This window comes from Erinaceus europaeus, chromosome 8, assembly GCF_950295315.1.
Source record: "Erinaceus europaeus chromosome 8, mEriEur2.1, whole genome shotgun sequence".
NCBI classification, from domain to species: Eukaryota; Metazoa; Chordata; class Mammalia; order Eulipotyphla; family Erinaceidae; genus Erinaceus; species Erinaceus europaeus.
Genome location: NC_080169.1, coordinates 124,347,291 through 124,369,790, shown reverse-complemented (window position 1 = coordinate 124,369,790; position 22,500 = coordinate 124,347,291). Strand labels below are relative to the sequence as shown.

Below are 22,500 nucleotides of genomic sequence, written 5' to 3'. Positions count from 1 at the left end.
CTTCAGGCGTGGTGAAGCAGGGCTGCAGGGTCCCTCTGTCCCTTTCTATCTCCCCTTCCCTCTCATTATGTCTCTGCCTCTCCAGTGAAATGAGAGACTGTCTCTGTCTTTTAAATATTTCATTTGTGGTGAGCAGTGATCGGTGACCCTCAGCCTCCCAACGAGAACACCACAGTTCTCACGAGGCTTAGAGCAAACCGTTTGCCTGCTTCTGGTCTCTCAGTTGGCTGGCAGACTCATTTGTGTGAGGTCTTTAGACTCCACATAGAGTGAGGCCACCTGGCAGCCATCTTTCATCTCTGACTTCTTCTTCCTCTTCTTCTTCTAGCGTTTGCCTCTGACTTCACTGAGCGTCACCACCTCCAGTTCCAGCCATTTTGTCCCAAAGGACCCAGTCCCATCCTTTTGATGGCAAAGTAGTATTCCCCGAAGTAGATATCCCATAACTTCTTTTTTAGAAGAGTTTTTAAATATAAATTTATTTTTAACATACATTTATTTTTTTTTTATTCATTGGATTGGGACAGCCAGAAATTGAGAGGAAAGGGGGAGATAGAGAGGGAGAGAAACAGATACGCCTGCAGCCCTACTTCACTGAAGCTTCCTCCCTTGCAGGTGAAGAAGACTGGAGGCTTGCACCCTGGTCCCTGAGCATTGTAACATGTGCGCTCAATTGGGCATGCCACAACCTGGCTCCTGTCCCATAGCGTCTCCATCCAGTCCCCTGTGGATGGGCATCCAGGCTGCGTCCACTCCCTGGCTGCTGTGAATGATGCAGCTGTGAGCACAGGGCTGCGTGTGTCCCTGCTAAGTAGTGTCTGAGTGTCCTCAAAAGTAAGGGAAAAAATGGAGTGATTTGCCTGAAGACACCTTGGGATTGTGAACACACACACACACACACACACACACACCTGAGGGCCTTTCCCTCCTGTGCTGGCTTCTCCGTGGACTGTGCTCAGGGCACCGGGGCAGGGCAGGGCAGGGCAGGATTTGGCTCAGAAGGTGCCCCCTGCCTCCATGGACAGCTGCTGGAACCTTCCTTCCTTCCTTCCTCCTCTCTGGAAAGGCAAGGAGGTTTCCTCCCTGACATAAAAGGCGGGCAGCTGTGCAGGGAGGGGCTGGCCTGGCTCTCTGTTAATTAAGGTGAAAAGCAATTGCCACCATTTCTTCAAAGTCCAGGGCCCCTGGGGGCAGCTGGGACCCCCCCCCCAGACTATGGCTGGGGCTCTGTGGATGCCTGCTGTCCTTCCTCATTGGAAGACCGGCTTCATTTTGCTGCTGTTTCCAGCTGTTCTACAAGAATCGCTTTTTTTTCTCTTTAATTGGGAGTTTAGTGGTTTACAATGCAGTTGTTAGCACATGGGTATAATTTCTTTTTCTTAATATTTATTTTATTTATTTATTCCCTTTTGTTTCCCTTGTTGTTTTATTATTGTAGTTATTATTGTTGTCATTGTTGTTGGATAGGACAGAGAGAAATGGGGAGAGGAGGGGAAGATAGAGGGGGAGAGAAAGACAGACACCTGCAGACCTGCTTCACTGCCTGGGAAGCGACTCCCCTGCAGGTGGGGAGCCGGGGGCTCGAACTGGGATCCTTATGCTGGTCCTTGCGCTTTGCGCCACCTGTGCACTTAACCCGCTGTGCTACCACCCGACTCCCTGGTGTAATTTCTTATTTCACTAAGATAGGCATCTGCACAGCACTGCCCCCCCCCAGCCCAGGTCCTCCTCCACCATCAGCACCAGGACCTGAAAGCCCCCACTCCCAGAGTCCTTTACTTTGGTGCAAGACACCAAGTCCAGTCCACGTTCTGCTTGGTGTTTCCCCTTCTAATCTTGTTTTTCAACTTCTGTCCCTGAGTGAGATCAGCCCGTCTTCATCCTTCTCTTTCTGGCTGATCTCACTTCATAGGATTCCTTCAAGCTCCATCCAAGAGAAGGGGAAGAAGCTGACTTCACCCTTCTTCTCAGCTGAGTAGTATTCCACTGTGTATCTAGACCACAGCTTGCTCAGCACTCATCCCTTTTCTGTGCATATGCCCCAAGGGACTGTGTTCCTGACACCCCACCCCAACCGTCTTGAGCACCTAGGACACCTGGCATGGGGTTGAGCTGGAGGTTAACAGGACCAGCTGTCCTCCCCCCTCAGGCGCTGCCCAAGGCCCTCCTGGGGCTGTGGATGGGACAGGGTACAAAGTACAGAGACAGGGCAAGGCCTAGAGACTGGGTCCCCCAGAGATGAAGGCACCAGAAGGGGGCTAGTGTGGACAGGGTGCCCCAGAAAGGGGCAGGGAAAGGGGGTTCAACAGACCCGCAGGCCCTGGGCAGGTCTGCACTGTCCACACTGGCGGGATCCAGGCTCCTGGGGCCACCCTCCCGGCCCCCCACCCCTGGGTGCCACTTCTTTCTCCTGGGTGGGGGTGGGGGTCTGGGGAGAGCACCCAGTTTCAGCGGACATTGCCCTGGGCTCCCTCCCTGCCCCTCCATGTGACCTGCGACCTTTGCCTGCCTGGGGGGGGGAGTGAAGGAGCTGGTCTGGCAGCAAGGGGGGGACACGTGGGGTCACACCTCCCTGCCCTGGGCTCTCCCCCCACCCCACAAGCCGGTTGGTCTACACTGGGGGCGTGCTGTCTGCAGGCGGACAGGGATGGGGGACCCCGAGGATTCCCTGGAGGCTGTGCGCCCCCCACGAGGACGCCCTGGGGTCCTGCTGGCCCCCTTCCTGTGCACAGTGGGGGAGTCTAGCGCCCCCAGACCCGCTGGTGGAGAGGGGTCCCCTCCCCCAAAGCCCCCACCTCTAGGGCGCCCTGAGGTGTCACCCCAGTCTCCTGACCTCCCTCTGGGCACAGGGGGCTCTGAGACACCAGACCCGAGACCTGGGGGCGCCCTGGGGAAGGGGGGTCGACTCGGAAGCGCCCCAGACACCCTTGGGTGCGTCCACTGCACCCCTCCAGTCTCCGTGCCAGGAAGCCCCCATGTCGCCCCTGCTCTGCCCCCACCCCTGTGCCTGGGCGCCCTTGCCCACAGGGGGGCTGCACCCCACAGCCCCCGCGCCCCCAGACCCGTCCAGGACCCTCATGTCTCCCCAACTGGGACCCCCCCAGCGCCTCCCCGCACCCACTTGCCACCCGCCCAGGTACCCTCCTCCAGATGCCACCTGTTGACCCCCAGTTCCCCCCATCGCCCCCACGACCCCCCAGACCCTACCCCCACCCCCCTGCCGCCCGCCCAGGGACCCTCTCCCAGATGTCCCCTGCAGCCCCCCAACTCCCCCCATCGCCCCCACGACCCTCCTGCCGCCCCCAGGCACCCTCCCCCCCACCCTCCTTGCGGCCCTGGGGAGAAGAGGGGGGGGAAGGGGAGGAGGACGGAGAAGAGGGGGAGGAGAGGAAGAGGGGAGGGGAAGAGAGGAGGGAAGGGAGAGGAGAGGAGGAGGGAAGGGAGAGGAGAGGAGGAGGGAAGGGAGAGGAGAGGAGGAGGGAAGAGAGAGGAGAGGAGGAGGGAAGGGAGGGAGGCGGAGGACGGAGCGGGACGCGGGGGCGGGGCTGGTGGCGGCGCCGCCTCCTCGGCTGTTTTGATTCCCGGCCTCGGGTCGCTGTCGCGCGGCCGCTGGGGACAGAGACAGAGGGACAGAGGGACCGGGGGACAGGGGGACGCGGGACAGGGGGACGGAGGACGGGGGAGGGTGCGGGCCTTGCGCCCAGGGCCCCCGCCTGTGTCCCCGCCTTGGGGTGCAGGGTCCCCGCCTGTGTCCCCACCCCGGGGTGCAGGGTCCCCGCCTGTGTCCCCGCCTTGGGGTGCAGGGTCCCCGCCTGTGTCCCCACCCCGGGGTGCAGGGTCCCCGCCTGTGTCCCCGCTTTGGGGTGCAGGGTCGCCGCCTGTGTCCCCACTCCGGGGTGCAGGGTCCCCGCCTGTGTCCCCGCCTTGGGGTGCAGGGTCCCCGCCTGTGCCCCCACCCCCGGCGCGGGGCAATGGCCTCGCTGTATCAGCGCTTCTCGGGCAAGATCAACACGTCGCGCTCCTTCCCCGCGCCCCCCGAGGCCAGTCGCCTGCTGGGCGGCCCCGGGTCCGAGGAGGACGGCGCCAAGCCCCCCGCCGCCCCCGCGGCGCCCCGACTCCGGTACCAGGCGCGCGGCGACCGGGACGACGAGGACGTAAGAGGGGCCGGGGGCTTCGGGGGCGGGGACCCTCTGTGTGGGGGGCTCTGGGGGACAGGGACCCCTCTGCTGGGGGCCTGGGGGTGGAGACCCGTCTGCTGGGGGGCTTTGGGGGGCGGGGAGCCTCTGTGGGGGGGGCCTTGGGGGACAGGGACCCCTCTGTGTGGGGAGCTTTGGGGGGCGGCGACCCTCTGCCGGGGGCTTCGGGGGCGGGGACCCCTCTGCTGGGGTCCTGGGGGCTGGGTGCCTAGGTGGCACTGAGGGGGTGACATTGCAACTGGTATGTGGCACCCCTGGGGGCGAGGGTGTGGGGGAGGGATGTCCTGTTTATGGGGTGGTCCTGACCTGCGCCCCCACACTCCAGGAGCCCCTCTCCTGCGGGACTCTGCTTCCAGCCCCCCGCCCTCCAGCACCTTGTCTGTGGGAGTCATCTATGCCTGGTCCTCGTCACAGGGTGGCTCTTCACTCCAGTGGGTGCCCCTGGGTGCTCTGCCTCTCACTTCTACTCCCAGACACCCGCCTGCAAAAAAAAAAAAAAAAGAAAAGAAAGAAGAATGTAGCATCTCACCCTGGTGGCCTCCTTCCTAGGGTTCAGAGTAGCTGTGGTTGCTGGGGGCTGAGGTGGAAAGGAACCAGGCTGTCCCATGCCTCCAGCACCCAGCCCCCCAGCACCCAGCCCCCCAGGTCTCCATCCCCAAGGCCCCCAGCCCCCCAGCACCCAGCCACCCAGGTCTCCATCCCCAAGGCCCCCAGCCCCCCAGCACCCAGCCACCCAGGTCTCCATCCCCAAAGCCCCCAGGTCCCCAATACCCCCAGCCCCCAGGCCCCCCAATTCCCCAGGTTTCCATCCCCAAGGCCCTCAGGTCCCCAATCCCCCCAGCCCCCATCCCCCAGGCCCCTGCCCCAGCATCTTCCCTGTGGCCTGAGGACTTCTGGCAGCTGTTTCCCAGTCCTTGGGGGGGGGGGTGCTGGGGTTGCAAATCTTTGCCGGTTGCCTTAGTAACCAGTGGATGAGTCAGGCTAGGGCACCCACTGCCTTGGGGTTCAGCCCCCAGCCACCCTTTCAGAGACTGAGGACAGGAGTCAGCAGACAGCTGTTTCTCCCCCAGGGCACCCAGGCTCCAGCCCCGCCTCTGAGGTCCCCCAGGTAGTTCTGGGTGTGAGTGTGTGTGCACACCTTGGAGTGCAGACCCCCCCTCCCGCCTGGCCGGGTGACACCCCTGCATGCCCCTTGCAGAGGGCTCACCTGACCCCTGTCCTCCCCAGGGCCACCCCCTGGAGGCTGTGGCCATCTGGTCCCCCACCCAGGGTCAGCGCTGCCCACCGGCTATGGCTGTCACGGTGTCTTTGTGGGAGCCTGGAGCTGGTGGCTGGCAGGGGCTGGCAGGGGCTCGGTTCTGAAGGACTTTGTTGTCGTTGCAGGTGGTTTCCATCGGGCAGAAGGAAGGAATGCAGGGCTTGGAAGGCCGCAGAGGGGTGGAGGGAGTGTGAGAGCTGAGGGGCTTATGTGCACGTCGCAGTGCCCAGCCAGCATGGGCTCTGGGCCGGATTCTGCATGAGGCTGTCTTGCTGTCCCCTCTGGGCCGTTAGCAGACTCCCGGGCGGACAGAGCCAGGAGCAGCCTGTCCCCACTCTAGTGGGCCAACTCGGGGGGGGGGGCGGGGCGGGGATGTGTGTCTGTGTGAGGAAATAGGTGTTTTCTGCTCGCGTCTGGTTCTGAGAGCCAGGAACTGGGGGAGCTGGGGATGGGGAGTTCCAGGGGGGGGTTCCTGGAAGAATCCTGCAAAGCCCAGCTGGTGAGAATTCAGGAGACAATTGAACTGCAATGCAGACAGAGATGTGCTTTTCTGTTTCCCCCTGAAATCTGACTGCAGCTGAGCCTGGGGGGAGGACAGTGTGAGCTTCTCTCTGTGGCCACCAGGTGTCACTCGGAGAAAGGGAAGGCCAGAGCGCCTGGGCCTCATTCTGTGAGGTGCGACCCCATGCCCCCCACCCAGGCTTCATTCCATCTCTCTCCCCTTTCAGTTTGACCTGGCACAAAGTAAACTGCTTCGCAGAAAAAGCAGAAAGCTTGAACTGAGGGAGAAAAATCAGGGACTTAAAACAGGCCAGTGAGACCAGAGTTTCCCTTCATTAGGCCGCTGGAGTGGTCTTATTAGCGCCTGAAAAATATGGAGACGTGTCCTGTATGCACGTGTGTGTGTGTGTGTGTGTGTGTGTGTGTGTGTGTGTGTGTGTGTATGTGTGTCTGTCTGTGTGTATGTGTCTGTGTGTGTGTCTGTGTGTGTGTCTGCGTGTCTTGTGTGTCTGTGTGTGTGTCTGTGTCTGTGTGTGTGCGTATCAGTGTCTGTGTGTGTGTCTGTGTGTGTGTCTGTGTATGTGTGTGTGTGTCTTTATGTGTGTCTGTGTGTCTTGTGGGTGTCTGTGTGTGTCTGTGTGTGTGTCTGTGTGTCTCTGTGTGTGTCTGTATGTGTCTGTGTGTGTCTGTGTGTGTGTCTGCGTGTCTGTGTGTGTCTGTGTGTGTGTCTGTATGTGTGTGTGTGTGTCTGTATGTGTGTCTGTGTGTCTTGTGGGTGTCTGTGTGTGTGTCTGTGTGTCTGTGTGTGTGTCTGTATGTGTCTGTGTGTGTGTCTGCGTGTCTGTGTGTGTGTATCAGTGTCTGTGTCTGTGTGTGTGTCTGTGTGTGTGTCTGTGTATGTGTGTGTGTGTGTCTGTATGTGTGTCTGTGTGTCTTGTGGGTGTCTGTGTGTGTCTGTGTGTGTGTCTGTATGTGTCTGTGTGTGTGTCTGTGTGTGTGTCTGCGTGTCTGTGTGTGTCTGTGTGTGTGTCTGTGTCTGTGTGTGTGTGTGTGTATCTGTATCAGTGTCTGTGTCTGTGTCTGTGTGTCTGTCTGTGTGCCTATCTGCTTCATTCCCTTTTTTTTCCGCTCTTTATTCCCAGGCTTATCTCGGGACCTGGGTGCCTACAAAATGACCCCAGTGCTCCCCGTGGCCATTTCCCGTCTTTGTATTTTGACAGGACAGATCGGCTAGAGGGTGGAAAGAGACACCTGAAGCCCAGTTTCACCACACATGAAGCTTTCTTCCCCCGCAGGTGGGGACTGGGCTTGAACCTGGGTCCTTGCGTTTGGTAACCTGTGTGTTCAACCAGGAGGGTCCCACCCACCACTAGCTCTGTCATTTCAAAGAGAAACATATATTCTGCTTCCTCCTTGCACCTCCTTGGTGCTGCTGCTCCCTCCTCTCCCCTCCTCCCCCTCTCCCCTCCTCCCCCTCTCCCCTCCCCCTCCCTCTCCCTCTCTCCCCCTCCCTTCCAGCCCCCTCCTTGCATGAGAGTTGTCTCCAATGCTAAAGTTCTCTGCAATCTCTCAAAGGTCATCTCTGTCCCTTTTTTAAATATTTATTTATTCCTTTTGTTGCCCTTGTTGTTTTATTGTTGTTGTTATTATTGATGTCGTTATTGGATAGGACAGAGAGAAATGGGGAGAGGAGGGGAAGACAGAGAGGCGGGAGAGAAAGACAGACACCTGCAGACCTGCTTCACCGCCTGTGAAGTGACTCCCCTGCAGGTGGGGAGCCAGGGGCTCGAACCGGGATCTTTAAGCCGGTCCTTGCGCTTGGCGCCACCTGCGCTTAACCCGCTGGGCCACCACTGGACTCCCAACATCTCTGGCCCTTTGCTCATCCCACCCCAACACTGGTGGCTTTTACCATTCTAAGCATGTCAGTGAGAAAAAGGGACATGGAGACAGACATGTCCTTTCCTCTTTGTCGCTAAGATAGAGTGACAACCCTTTAAAACCCAGTGGGCCTGGTGACTTTTTCCCTTCCATCTCAAAAAGTCAGGGCTGCTGTGTAACCCTTTCTTTATTGTCACTCAGTGTTGGTTTGCACAGTTATGAGACAACAGGGTTATAATTCCAAACTGTCGCCACCACCTGTTCTGTGCCCCACTCCCTCTATTGGAAGCTGGGTTCTCCCGAGGTCACAGTTACAGGTCGACTATGACTTCTGTCACCATCTGTCTATATTTATCTATATTTGCCCATTTTTTCCTCGGGTCCTGCCTTCTCTTCCTTCCTAAGTCACACCTGCACCTGTTACTACTTCTGAGTGTCCCTCCCTTTTTTCCTCTTCTCTCTCTGGGTGCTGATGGAGTTGGGGTTCAGAGCCCTCTGGGCATCTCCCCCTGACATGTCTCCCCCTCTGGGAGCAGGGACTCAAATTCTCTATGGGGAGCAGCAGGTGGGAGTTGTGGCTTCTGTCATTGCTTCTCCGCTGGTGCCATATAGTCCCTGGCCTCTCTGTCTGTCCAGACAAGTATCTGAATGTGGCTGACAGCTGATGTCACCCCCAAGTAAAATTTGAGACACAAAGTGTGAGACGAGCAGAGCTGAGTGGGGAGGTTACACCATGGGGAAGGAGGAACCTCAGCCTGTCACCAGGCCCCCGGCACCTGGGCAGGGCCTCTCCACACGATGGGGAGCTCTGGGCTGAGTCAGTTCTGGGCTTTGAGGCTTTACTGTTCAACCAGCAGTCAAGCCTTTCCTGTGAGTGTACCCTTGTCAGTCCTGGGTTAATTTAAGTACATATGGAATCTTTTCCTTTCGGTCATCTCTCTGAGGAAACGATAGCAGTTTTAATTTAAAAATTGCTTTGTAAGTTTAGAAAGAAGTGGACACTCTGCCTCTGTCCAGTGGAGAAGCCATGACAGAAGCCAGACCTCCCACCTTCTGCTCCCCATAAAGATCTTTTTGGTTCAGACTCCCAAAGGGATAAAGAACAAGGAAGCTCCCCTCCCAGTGGAGGGGAGCGGACACTGAACTCTGGTGGTGGGAGCTGTGTGGAACTGTGCCCTTCTTATCTTATGGTTTTATTGATATTTTCTATTTTTTATTTTGTAAATAAACTAAAATAAAAAGGTATATGGGGATTGCTTACAAGAATGGCAGGTGGAAGCATGAAGATATTCCTAACTTACTAGTGAAGCAGGTCTAGCTTGTGGAGAGGAAGACAGTTTAGTGAGGACAAAAAGAAAGAGGGAAAAATAATAAGACTTGGTCTGGGTTACGGTTTGGTGTATTGTACCAAGCAAAGGACCCTGGGGGAGGGGGGAACGGAAAGGCCATTGTGACTCATTACTCCTCAGTAGAGGGGGAAGTCTCATCTGTAATTAAAAATTAAATAAACAAAAAGTAGAATCTTAAAAGGGAATCCTGTAGGAATCTGCCTTTTCATTTTTCTTTTTTCTTTTTATTGAGAGATGAATGGTGAACAACACAGTTGTTGACACGTGGGTACAATTTCTCACCTCACCCAGAGAGGCGTCTGCAAAACACTCTCACATCCAAATTAGGCTCATTCCTGCACCAGGACCTGAGCTTCCCCCTCCCCCCCATCTGTCTCCCTGTTCTCCTCCCCAGAGTCCTTTGCTCTGGTGCAATCCACCAAACCCAGTCCACGTTCTGCTTGCTGTTTCCCCTTCTGTTCTGATTTCTCCACTTCTGTCCCTGAGTGAGACCATCCCGTCTTCCTCCTTCTTTTTCTGGCTGATCTCATTTCACAGGATTCCTTCCAGCTCCATCCCAGAGGAGGGGAAGAAGGTGACTCCATGCTTCTTCACAGCTGAGTAGTATTCCACTACTAGACCACAGCTTGCTCAGCCACTCATCTGTTGGACACCTGGGCTGCTTCCAGGTTTGGGCTGTTACACATTGTGCTGCTGTGAACACAGGTGCACACAGATCTTTCTGGATGGGTGTGTTGGGTTCCTTAGGATCTGTCCCCAGGAGAGGAATTTCAGGGTCACAGAGCAGGTCCCCTTCCAGCTTCTGTGAGTCTCCAGACTGCTCTCCACAGGGGCTGGACCACTGACATTCCCACCAGCAGTGAGGAGGCTCCTTTGTCCCCACAGCCTCTCCAGCATTTACTGCTGCTGCCTTTTCTGCTGTGTGACATTCTCACAGGGGCAACGTGGTGTCTCACTGCCGTCTTTATCTGCATTTCTCTGACCATCAGTGACTCGAAGCATTTTTCATGTGTCTGTTGGCCTGTTGGATCTCTTCTGTGGTGAATACTCACATCCTCTCCCCACTTTTGGATGGGGTCATTTTCTGTTTGTTTGTTGCCAAGTTTGGTGAGCTCTTTATATATTTTTCTTGCTGACTTTCTGTGATGCACAGCGGGTAAGGTCTTCTCACCTTGCATACAGAGTCTCTCTTTGGGGGACTTGACTTTCCCTGGAGTCAGGCAAGCTCCAGCAGGAGTCACCTGTGGCTGTGACGTGTTGGGGCTTTGCTGCCCCTCTGCCTGAGAGGCTGTAAAGGGTGTTGCAGAACGGGGAGGGGGGGTGTCAAGACAGAAGATTGCTGAGGTCATGTCACACGCTCCTGTACTCTTGGTCTTGGGGGAACGCATGATTCCCTGACACTGTGAATGCTGAGTAATAGGTTTCTAGACCAGAAACTGGCCCCAGGTGGAGGTGGGAGAGTGAGGGAATTGTCACGTTTCATGTCAGTTCGGGGAGGAGTAGAGTCATTTGTGGACAGCCCCTCACAGCTGCCACCACCAGAGTCCCTGTTCCATCCCCTCCACTGGAAGCTTCCCTGTTCTTTATCCCTCTGGGAGCAGGGACCCAAATTCTCTATGGGGAGCAGCAGGTGGGAGTTGTGGCTTCTGTCATTGCTTCTCCGCTGGACATGGGTGTTGGCAGGTGGATCCACACCCCCAGCCTGTGTCTGTCTGTCTGTCCCTAGTGGGGCAGGGCTCTGGGGAGGGGAGGCTCCAGGACACATGGGTGAGGGCAGGGCGTCTGCCCAGGGAGGTCAGGGTGGCGTCATGGTAGCGTCTGCAACTTGGTGGCTGAAAGGCAGTGAGATATAAAGCAGGACAAAATGATTAATAAACAGGAACCTAAAGGTAGGAATAGAGCAGATGAAATTTGGAGTCTTTGTGTGGGAAGAAGCTAGTGAGAGTGGCATCAGCACTGCCAAGTCACAAGGGACACCCTCCCAAGCCTCTAAAGATAATGAGGAAAGTTCTGTGCAATCTTCGAGCTTAAGAAAGCATTAGATAAGCATTCTAATAACCAAGTTATTTGGGAGCTTGGCTTACTTTGAAAAATCCCGTGGTGGGGCCTGTTGGTGGCACACCTGGTTGCACGCACGTATTACAATGCGCAAGGACCTGGGTTCGAGTCCCCAGTCCCCACCTGCAGGGGGAAAGCTTTTCGAGTGGTGAAGCAGGGCTGCAGGTGTCTCTCTGTCTCTCTCCCTCTCTATCACCCCTGCCCTCTTGATTTTTGGCTGTTTCTGTTCAGTAAATAAAGATTAATAAAATGCTTAAAAAGAAAATCCCATGGTTAGAATTTACTATGTCATACACGACCTCACCATGACTTACGTCATTTAATGCTATTCACAATCAACAATGAACTGGATATTCACAGGACTAGTCACTTCTGATCTACCTGGTCTAAGAGCGTAAATGAGTTAATATTTCAAAAGAAGGTTTTCTTTTTGTTTATTCTTTTAATTTTATGATGTGATAGGACAGAAAGAAATTGAGAGGGGGAGCGAGAGAAAGAGAAAGATAGACACCTGCAGACCTACCTTGCCTTTCACGAAGCTTTATCCCTGCATGTGGGGACTAGGGGCTTGAACCCAAGTCCCTGGGCACTTTAATGTGTGCGCTAAACCAGGCCCAGGCACACCAGCACCTGGCGCTGGAGCTTTCTGCTCTCTGTGGGGGCACTTTGCTCTCAAGGACTTTGGCAGCGTGTTTTCACACAGTTGAAAGCACAGTCTGGAGTTCCGAGTGGCCTAGGCCTGTCACCCAGGAATGCTGTTTCCAGTCTCTCCGACTCCCCCGAGAGAAGACGCCCACTGCTTAGACACTGCAGTGCTGGCATCGACAAGGCCCAGTAGACACAGTGTTTGCTGCTTATTTCTTCTTTTCTTTTTTCTTTTTCTGCCTCCAGAGTTCTCGCTGGGGCATGGTGCTGACATTACGAATCCACGGCTCCCGGAGGCCATTTTTTCCATTTTATTGGACGGGACAGAGAGAAATTGAGAGAGGAGGGGGAGATAGAGAGGGAGAGAGACATAGAGAGACCTGCAGCCCTGCTTTGCCACCTGTGAAGCGTCGCCCCTGCAGGTGGGGAGCGGAGGCTTGAACCCAGATCTTTGCGCTTAGTACTATGTGCACTTAACCGGGCGCACCACCACCGCAGCCTCCTCTGAGTCTCTTTAGTCTCTTCTCCACACATTCTTCCTCCTCTGCCTGCAGACAGGAGCTGACAGCCCTCTGGCAGCTCTCACACCAGGCCAGAGCTTCCTTCTTCACACCCAGGCTTCTCAACCACGTGGCCTACAGGGGCCCCAGGACTGTGAGAAGTGGCCTCCCTTCCTTCTCAGACGTGGACAGATTCAGCTTCCTGATTATTTCACTGCACAAATGGCCTGTCTGGTGGGCCTGTGTCCTCCCTGCTATTCACAGAACTGGGAGGGGGGGATAAAGTGTGAAAGGAGAGGCCATTGCAAAGCTTCACCCTCCATGGGCTCCCTGGGTGCTGTCCTTGGTGCTGAGAGAGAAGAGACTTAATAGTCACCTTCTTCCCCTCCTCTGGGATGGAGCCTGAAGGAATCCTGTGAAGTGAGATCAGCCACAAAGAGAAGGAGGAAGATGGGATGGTCTCACTCAGGGACAGAAGTGGAGAAATCAGAACAGAAGGGGAAACAGCAAGCAGAACGTGGACTGGGTTTGGTGTCTTGTCCCAAAGTAAAGGACTCTGGGTAGTGGGGGTCGGGGGCTTTCAGGTCCTGGTGCAGATGGTGAAGGAGGCCCTGGGCTTGGTTGGGAGTGGTTATGTGGAAAACAGAGAAAGTTTACACATGTACAAAGTACTGTCTCTTCCTGTCGACTGCAAACCATTAATTTTTCCAATAAAGAAAAAAAAAAAGGGCCGTGTATCTTAAATCCATGTGAGGTGTTTATCACGTAACACCGTCTCCCTGTGAGCATTTGGTGAGGAGAATCCTCTGTCTGTCTGCACGAGGAGTCCGTGTCTGTAAGGAATTGGCTGGAATTGTAACAGGGCAACTCACAGCCCTGCTGACTGCCCACCCAGCCAGACAGCACAGTGGAGTGATGCAGTGAGGGTGGTGGGTTCCGGGGGTTGGGGGCGCCTTAGCCCCGTCTGCGGCCTCTGCACTGCCCCGTGTCCTGTGTGGGAATCTCTCCTCCTGGTGTCCACTTCACCCCGTTGTTCCCCTGACTGTAGAGGAGACCCCAGGAGAGCTAATCTGTTGGCTCGAGCAATTAACAAGGAGAAGCCTCATTTCTTTCCGGCTGAGTGAGTCAACTGGCAGCTGAGAATTCCAGAGAATCAGCTCCGATGTGTGAACACGACTGGGGTCTCCAGAGGTGGGCAGACGAGTGTGGGCCTCCTGGAAGCTGCTTTTGTTTAGGGGCGGGGGGGCGGGGAGTGAACGTCAGCCTTTCCCTGGTGGTCCGGGTCCAGGCCCTGTGTGGCAGCGAGGGTCTGAAGGCGGGTCTGGAATTGTGTTTGCTCCCAGGTGTTTGTGTTTATTCCAGCTGACAGTGTTCACTGTAAAAGGCCTTGTCTGCGCACAGGGGAGCAAGTCGGGAGTTTAGCGTCACACGGGATTGATTCTTAAATCTGACAGAGGAGCCAGTGGCTTTTCCCAAAGGAGACTGATGTGGTGTCACTTTATAGACAAGAATGTCTCCAGATGCTGGCTTCTGGAATTTTCTCCCCCTTCCCTGCCCCGGCCTCTTCCCCTTCCCTGCCCCAGCCTCTTCCCCTCCTCCCCCTCCCCCTGCTCCACCTCCTCCCCCTGCTCCACCTCCTCCTCCCCCTTCTCCTCCTCCTTCTTCTCCCCTTCCCCCTCTCCCTGCTCCTCCCCCTCCCCTTCTCCTCCTCCTCCCCCTCCCCCTGCCCCACCTCCTCCCCTTTCCCCTCTCCCTGCTCCTCCCCCTCCCCTTCTCCTCCTCCTCCCCCTCCCCCTGTCCCACCTCCTCCCCTTCCCCCTCCCCCTGCTCCACCTCCTCCTCCCCCTTCTCCTCCTCCTCCCCCTCCTCCTGTGCCTCCTTCCCCTCCCCTCCTCCTGCTCCACCCCCTCCTCCTCCTTCCCTAGCTTTTTCCTCATGAAACAGAGCTTTCACTTTTATCTCATTTCTTCCCGGAAGCTTGTTGTCCTTTAGATTCCGAATGATTAATGAGTTTGATTTTTGCAAGGCGCAGGCCAGACTTGCTGAGTAAGATGTGTGTGCTGCCCAGCGGTGACCTTGTGCCTTTTAATTACCCTCGAGCAGCCAGGACCCTCCGAGAGAGAAGCAGTATTGACCCTATGTTAGAACTTCGCGGTAAGCCATGTGCACAGTGATCCTTTCCAAATGACTGTCTGCCTCATGTCCAGACGGGGGCACTGAGGAGACGCGGACGCTGCTTTCATCTCCCAGCACAACGGCTTGGCTCTATGGCTTTGTTCTACAGAAGGGAAGGTTGGCGAGCTGCCTCACCCAGCAGGGGCTGGACCCAGGTTCAAGCCCCCAGTACAGCCCAGGGGAGAAGTGTGGAGCTGGGGGAAGCAGGGGGCCTAGGACATCTCTCTCTCTCTCTCTCTCTCTCTCTCTCTCCATATATATATATATATATATATATATATATATATATATATATATATATATATATATATATCTGTCTCTGTCTCTATCATTTGTGATAGCAGAATCTTTTCTTTATTGTTGTTGTTGTTGTTGTTATTGATGTCATTGTTGTTGGATAGGACAGAGAGAAATGGAGAGAGGAGGGGAAGACAGAGAGGGGGAGAGAAAGACAGACACCTGCAGACCTGCTTCACCGCCTGTGAAGTGTGACTCCCCTGCAAGTGGGGAGTGATTGCAGTGTCTTTTTAACTCCAGACTAACATTTGCAAATAAAAAGACAGAAACAGAAGGAGAGGGAGGGAGGGAGGGAGGGAGGGAGAGGGAGAGGCAGAGGGAGAGAGAGAGAGAGAGGACATCAAGAGAAAGAGAGGACATCAACTAAGATTCACCCAGTGTGGGTGCTAAGAGCCAACGTCAACTTTAAGTTGCACGCATTCTTCCCCTCCCCTCTCCATTTCTCTCTGTCCTATCCAACAACGGCAATAATAACTACAACAGTAAAACAACAAGGGCAACAAAAGGGAATAAATAAGTAAAATAAATATTTTTTTAAAAAATTACACCCATGTGCTAACAACTGCATTGTAAACCACTAACCTCCCAATTAAAAAAAAAAAAACGATTCTTGTAGAACAGCTGGAAACAGCAGCAAAATGAAGCCGGTCTTCCAATGAGGAAGGACAGCAGGTATCCACAGAGCCCCAGCTACCACCCAGTCCCTTCTCCTTCTGCTTCTTCTTCCTTTTTCCTCCAGGGTTATCACTGGGGCTTGGTGCCTGCACTATGAATCCACTGCTCCTGGAGGCCATTGTTATTGCTGTTGTTGCCATTATTGCTGTTGTTATTGGATAGGACAGAGAGAAATTGAGAGAGGATGGGATACGGGGTGGGGATAGAGAGGGAGACAGCTGCAGACCTGCCTCACTGCTTACAGAGCGACCCCCCTGCAGGTGGGGAGCTGGGGCTCAGACCCTGCTGGCACTCATGTGGAGTGGCTCCAGCCAGGCGGTGAGTCTCCGACCCTCCCTCACCGGCTCTTAGGGACTGCATGATTCAGAAAGGAGGACTCGGGGAGTATTCTGGTACAAACACTCATTTATTTGGAGATGGGTACAGGTTTATATAGGGAGTTAAACAAAGAACATTTTCACATATGTCAGAAATAACAGGTTTCTTAAAGGTCAGCTTGCCCCTATGGTAGGGGCTGGTATGACAAGAATTGATGAGATACATAAAGGTCAAAATGATTAGTCTCCATGATGCAGGCGAGTTAATTATCCAAAGGCATTTGAGAGAAGCACAGGGGTTAAACCAGTAAGGTGAGGGAGAGAAGAAGAAAAACAAAGCCTGATGTGAATCACAGATAGCAAAGGGCACAAGGAAACAGAATATGGGGTCTCACTGCCTGGTGTTGCGGGGTGTGAAGTGGATGTGTGAACTTTGAGTGACTATCATGAACTTCGAGTGAACCTTAACACAGGCAGCCATGTGGCCTGCTGGCAGGGGGAACTGAGTGTGAGAGGCCTGTAGGCTTTCTGTGAGCTTGAGAGATTAACAAGGAGAAACTGAGTCTGGGAGACTTTTCCCTCTTGGCTCATCTCTATAAGGAGAGAGGCTAACAAGTGGGGTGTCTCTCCAGACCTCCATCCAGGGATGGGAGAGCTCCCCTAAGCTCCACCAAGCTTTCACACAGTCCCACAAGACCCCGGTCCCTGTGCCCTGTGACGTGTGCGCTTAACCAGGTACGCCACACCTGGGCCCCTTCCCACATGCCATTTACTATCCAGTCTTCTGTTCCCGGGCATTTGTTTCAGTTACTTCCATGTCTCGACTACTGTAAGCTCAGCCGTGGGCAGAGATCTGCGTAAGTCCTGGATGAGTATCTCTATGTCCTTTGGCTAGAAGCCCAGGCATCACCTTGCCGGATCATGAAACAATTCCATGATCATCTGCTTCAGGGCCCTCTGGCCTGTTTTCCCAAGGCCGTGCCCCAGTTTGCATTCCCACCACCAGTGCACTGAGCCCTGTTCTCCCCATCCTGATGCAGGCCTGTGTCGCCGTGGCCAGGCACTGTGTCACTGGGGGCATGTGCCGTTCACTGCCGCCAGGCCATCACTGCAGTGCGGCTTGGTGCCGGTGCCATGAGTCCCCTGCTCCTGGAGGCCATGTTTTCCTGGTTTCCTTTTTTAGTTTGATTGGATAGGACAGGGAGAAATTGAGAGGGGAGGGGGAGAGAGAGAGAGAGAGACCTTGAGACCTGCTTCACAACTCGTGAAGCTTCCCCCTTGCAGGTGGGGAGTGGGGGCTCGAACCTGCGTCCTTGACCATAGTGACATGTGTGCTCAATTCACTGTCCTCTGGCCCTGTTTCCTCATTTTGTTAATGATAAGTGATACAGGTGTTGTTGTTTTTTTTATGTGTCTGGGCTATATGAACGCCTTGTTTTTAGGGTTTTTAATTTTTTTATTTTGGGGTTATCAGTGGTTTACAATCAATAAAGCTGTGGGTCCATGTGTAACATGTCTCAGTTTTCTGCAAAACACTCTCCCCCAACCCAGGTCCTCCTCCACCATCAGCACCAGGAACTGAAAGCCCTCCAACTCCCCAGAGTCCTTTACTTTGGGGCAAGACACCAAACCCAGTCCGCGTTCTGCTTGCTGCTTCCTCTTCTGTTCTGATTTCTCAGCTTCTGTCCCTGAGTGAGATCAGCCCATCTGCCTCCTTCTCTTTCTGACTGATCTCACTTCACATGTTTCCTTCCAGCTCCATCCAAGAGGAGGGAAAGAAGGTGACTTCATCCTTCTTCACAGCTGAGTAATATTCCACTGTGTATCTAAACCACAGCTTGCTCAGCCACTCAGCTAGGTTGCTCCCAGCTTTGGGTGAATTAATCAAAAGTAATTAGAATTAATCAGAATTCCACCGCTACTTTCCTTTTGTTTTCTTCTTCCCATTTCCAGAGTCTTCCAGCAGTGACCAGATCCGTCCGATGCTCAGCTTTGCCTTGTGGTTGATAAAGGACTAGAGAATGTTTGGCGGGAAGTCTGGAAGCCAATAAGGGTCAGGGGAGGAGCCAGGAGATGCTTCCAGGGGGAGGTGGAGAGGGTGTGGGAGGCTGGGAGGGGCGCAGAGACCAGAGCATCCTGCCCTCAAGGCCGTGTCTCAGGCCCCACAATCGTCTTTGTCTAGAGACAAAGCCAACTGACTCCCAGCATCCCTGCCAAGGGCTTGAAGGGCTTTCAGACCCTTCAGACAGTTTGCCAGCCAGAGCCAAATGGTGGCAGAGAAGATGCTGGCTTCACAAAGAATAGGAGCATTCTCCAGGACATCACAGTCTTTGCATAAAGCAACTTTTTATGTTTTCCATAGCATCCAGAAGTCATCTGACCTTTCACTGACTTTTATGCAAAGGGAGAGAGACCAGAGCCCTGCGCTGGAGCAGGCAGATGTGGGAACCAGCCCCAGAGCTTCACGCCTGCCGGGTGTGACCCATCGCCCTGACTCTTGAGATCAGCTCTGACCTAAATCTGGGCTCGATTTTAGCACGTTAAAAAACAGGCAGAGGGGCCGGGTGATGGTGCACCCGGTTAAGTGCACAAAGTACTAAGCACAAGCACCCCACACACAAGGATCCAGGTTGGAGCCCTCATTCCCCACCTGCAGGGGGGAAGTGTCACAAGCAGTGAAGCAGGGCGGCAGGCCTCTCTCTCTCTCTCTCTCTCCCTATCTCTCTCCCTCTCTATCTCCCTTCCTCTTTCAATTTCTCTCTGTCCTGTCCAATAAAATGATAAAATGGCCACCAGGAGAAGTGGATTCGTAGCACCACACTGAGCCCCACCAGTGACGACTATGGTGGGTGTCTGTCTGTCTGTCTGTTTATCTATCTATATCCATTCTATGTATTTCATGAGGTATAGAGAGAGTTTTGTGTAGAGGGACATTGTAGGAATTCAGTGTTGGGAATGGAATGAGAACCCCAGGCATGCAAGCCCTGCACTCTGCCAGCTGAGCTGTCTGCGAGGACTTGTGCTTCTCTCTCCCTAAGTATTGATTTAACAGATAAATTAATAGTCGAATGACAGACACCAGAGTCCCACCGCCTTGTCCACACACTCCCTTGGTCCTTCCTGCCCCAGGTGCTGTTGGGAATCAAACCCAGGGCCTCAGGTACAGTCAAGAGTGCGCCTTACCCACTGAGCCACCTGAGAAAAATGTGACGGGTTCGAGCCTGGCACCTAGCATATTGGAGGAAGCTTCAGTTGCTGTGGTTCCTTCCTCTCTTCCTCCCTCTCTGTCTCTCTTTCCATCTGAAACCGTCAGCCCGGAGCCGGGACACATTCACAGATGTGGTGGCTCACTGCCCCACCCACCCAAGCTGGCTTTCTGCTTTTCTGTCGGTTTGTTTTACCATCTGGGTTATCGCCTGGGACTTTGGTGCCTACGCCATGACTCCACCACTCCCTGTGACCTTCCTTCCTTCCTCCCTTCCTTCCTTCCTTCCTTCCTTCCTCCCTTCCTTTCTGTCAGACTCTTTGTGGGGAGGCGTCTTCCCGGCACAAACTCCTGGCTTACCCGCTCTGTCGTGCACCAGATGTGGGGGGCCCAGAAAGAATGTTCCGGGCAGCAGGGGTGGAGCCGTACAGGTCTCTCTCTCTTTCTCTCTCTCTGTGCCCGGTACTAGTGTCATGGCGAGAGAAGACCCGGGGACTTGTCTCATGGGCAATCCGTTTACTGAACAGCAAAGTCGGGCTTATAAGGGGTTGTAGGTTATCCATCCAAGTTATCCATCCACATATGGTTTGGGAGGAGAGGGACAAAGAGAAATAGGGGGTTGTGAAAAGGTCAGAGCGTCCCTAGTAAATGTTGAACAAGGGTTTTAGTTGATCAAAGGGACAGCAGAAGTAGGGTTATCAATAACCGGCAGACAGAGAGGAGCCTTAAGAGAGGAGATGGATCATGTAGGATTAGAAGGTCCGGAGTGGCTGTTCTTGGTCATAGTTTGACAGAGCAGAACAATGATGTGTGGGCCATGTGTGTTCAGAGAAGATGGACTTCTGTTAACCTCTGAGTAAACAAGCTAACTGGTTGAAGAACAAGGAAATGGGCTGCGTGCAGAGTCTTTTGTGAGGCAGAGAGACTGACAGAGGGGACTTTTTCCTGGTGGTTGTTTTCCTCCACGCTCGATCTCAGCTAGAGAGAGACTGACAGAAAGGTCGTACCATCCAGGCTCCCACTTTTCAATGGGAGGTCCCACACCATGCTCAACCATGCCTCATAGTTTCCCTACATCTTTCTTCCTTTCTCTCGCTCTCTCTTCCTCATCCTCTCCTTCCATCCTTCCTTCCTTCTCTCTTTTTCTCTGATAGAGACAGAGAAAATGGGGAGGGGGAGAGACAGAAACACCTTCAGCGCCACCTGTGCTGAAGCTTCCCGCCTGCAGGGGCAACGGGAGGCTTGACCCCGGGTCCTGAAGGATGGGAGCAAGTGTACTCTACCGGATGCGCCATCGCCAGCCCTGCCTGTCTTCCCCCTGGAGTCATGGAGTCAGGTCACAGCAAGGGACGCACTCCCCCTGACTGCGAACACCTGAGCTGGACTAGAGCAGCAGTGGCGTCCTTGCAGGGTCCGGGGGAGGGTGGGCAGGCCTTGGTGGTCCCTGGAGCCCACAGAGAAGGCTGTGTCATCAGACGCCATGCCTGAGGCCTGCTGTGCGTCCTTGGCCTGGGACGTGAGAGCCTGTGCGTGTCGGTACTTGTCACGGACCGGCGCCAGCCCGTGCCGGAGTCCCCCTGCCAGCCTGAACGCTGCCACTTTCCGAGACTTGCCACCGATTCCCATCCGTGCTGCGGCAAGCGTCTCTGCAGTGAGAGTCCGGCCCGGGGCCACAAGGGTCTGAAAGAGGGGAGGAGATGGAGGCGCTCAGAGGCAGGGAGCCTTGGATCTGATCACGGAATGGAACTCCGGACACACTTCCTGATTTATTACCCGAGCCCTGCCCAGCTCTGGCTGATAGTGGTGCCGGGGGGATTGAACCTGGGGCTTTGGAGCCTCAGGCTGGAGAGTCTCTTTGTGGAACCATCATGCTGACTGGCCCTGTCGCCCTCTAAACACATTAACTGGGCCATATTTATACAGCAAGTTCTGGCAGACTTTGCTGGGAATTCAGATCCTTCAGCCAATTATGTTGTGTTTGGGTTATGGACTGAGACCTTCTCTCTCTCTCTCTAATCAATACCATGAGACAGTGAGAGACGCCAGGATCTGCCCTCTGGTAGCTGAAGGATAGATCACTGCAGTTGGTGTCAGAATGCTGTTTTCAGAGCTTTTCCCACCATTTATCTCCTGACTGGCCCCCTACCCGACACACCTGCCCCATTCCCCGTCTCCCCACCAGCTCAGGAACTGGCAGAGGGACCCCTGTTGTCTTTGAATCCCAGGTATGGGCCCCCCATCCCGTGCCCAGAGCAGCAGGGTGGCAAACAGCCCTTGGCAGGTGGAGCAGGCTGAGAAGGGGTCCTGCCGGGCACAGCTGCTTCTGTGGGAATCACTACCGCTCTGCTACCTCCTTTTCCAGACTTTTTTAAAAAAATGATCTTTATGTATTAGTGGATGGAGTCAGCCAGGATGGAGTCAGTCAGGAGAGGGGAGAGGGTGGTGGAGAGTCAGAGAAACACCTGCAGCCCCGCCTCACCACTTGTGGAGTCTTCCCCCTGCAGGTTGGGACCGGGGCCTCGAACCCAGGTCCTTGTGCATTGAAACTGCAGTCAACCAAATACAACACCACCCAGCCCCACAAACTTTTTTTTTAATTGAAAGACTTCAGAAATTGGAATCTTATTAGCAACTGCTTACTGGTACCTACAAGCAAACTCCCTCTTTCCAGGATCTTGAGTGTCAAAGATCTGGAACTGTGATTCTCTCTTCCTCCAGTGGGTAGAAAGTGCAGTCAGAATGCTTCTGGCCTGGATGTCACTACAGACAAGTTCAAATTCCTGGAGCGAAATGACTAGTATGAACAAACAAACAAGCAAGTCCCCTGGATTCTGGAATCTGTTCCGAACTGCCCCAGGCTGCCTAGCTCTCTGGAGCTTCTGGGGGCAGGAGAACGGGGTCACCTGGGTCCCATCTTTCTCTGCCGACACCCATGTCCAGCCGAGAAGCAATGACAGAAGCCAGAACTCCCACCTGCTCCCCAAAAATAACTTGGGTCTATGCTTCCAGAGGGGGAGAAATGTCAGGGGAAGATGCCCAGAGGGCTCTGAACCCCAACTCCATCAGCACCTGAAGTGTCTGTCACCAGGAATCTTGTTTCTGTTTTTTCCCTCCAGGGTTATTGCTGGGGCTCAGTGCCTGCACCACGAATCCACTGCTCCAGGAGACTGTTTTTCCTCTTTTTGTTTTATCGTTGTTGTGGTTATTATTATTGTTGTTATTGATGTCGTCATTGTTGGATAGGACAGAGAGAAATGGGAGAGAGGAGGGGAAGACAGAGAGGGGGTGAGAAAGACAGACACCTGCACACCTGCTTCACCGCCTGTGAAGCGACTCTCCTGCAGGTGGGGAGCCGGGGGCTCAAACCAGGGTCCTTACTCCAGTTCTCATGCTTTGCGCCATGTGCACTTAACCCACTGTGCTACCGCCCGACCCCCTAGGAC

General features: G+C 54.5%; 1 protein-coding gene across 1 annotated transcript in view; it reads left to right on the top strand.

The window, feature by feature from the left end:
* Positions 1 to 3,966: 3,966 nt before the first annotated feature.
* The window catches only part of LOC132539739 (dipeptidyl aminopeptidase-like protein 6), a 211,967-nt gene continuing 193,433 nt past the window's right edge, over positions 3,967 to 22,500 (top strand). Inside the window, exon 1 of the mRNA XM_060195681.1 lies at positions 3,967 to 4,154. Within this exon, the coding sequence (XP_060051664.1) occupies positions 3,972 to 4,154 (183 nt within the window). The 5' untranslated portion in view covers positions 3,967 to 3,971. The remainder of the gene's footprint in view (positions 4,155 to 22,500) is intronic.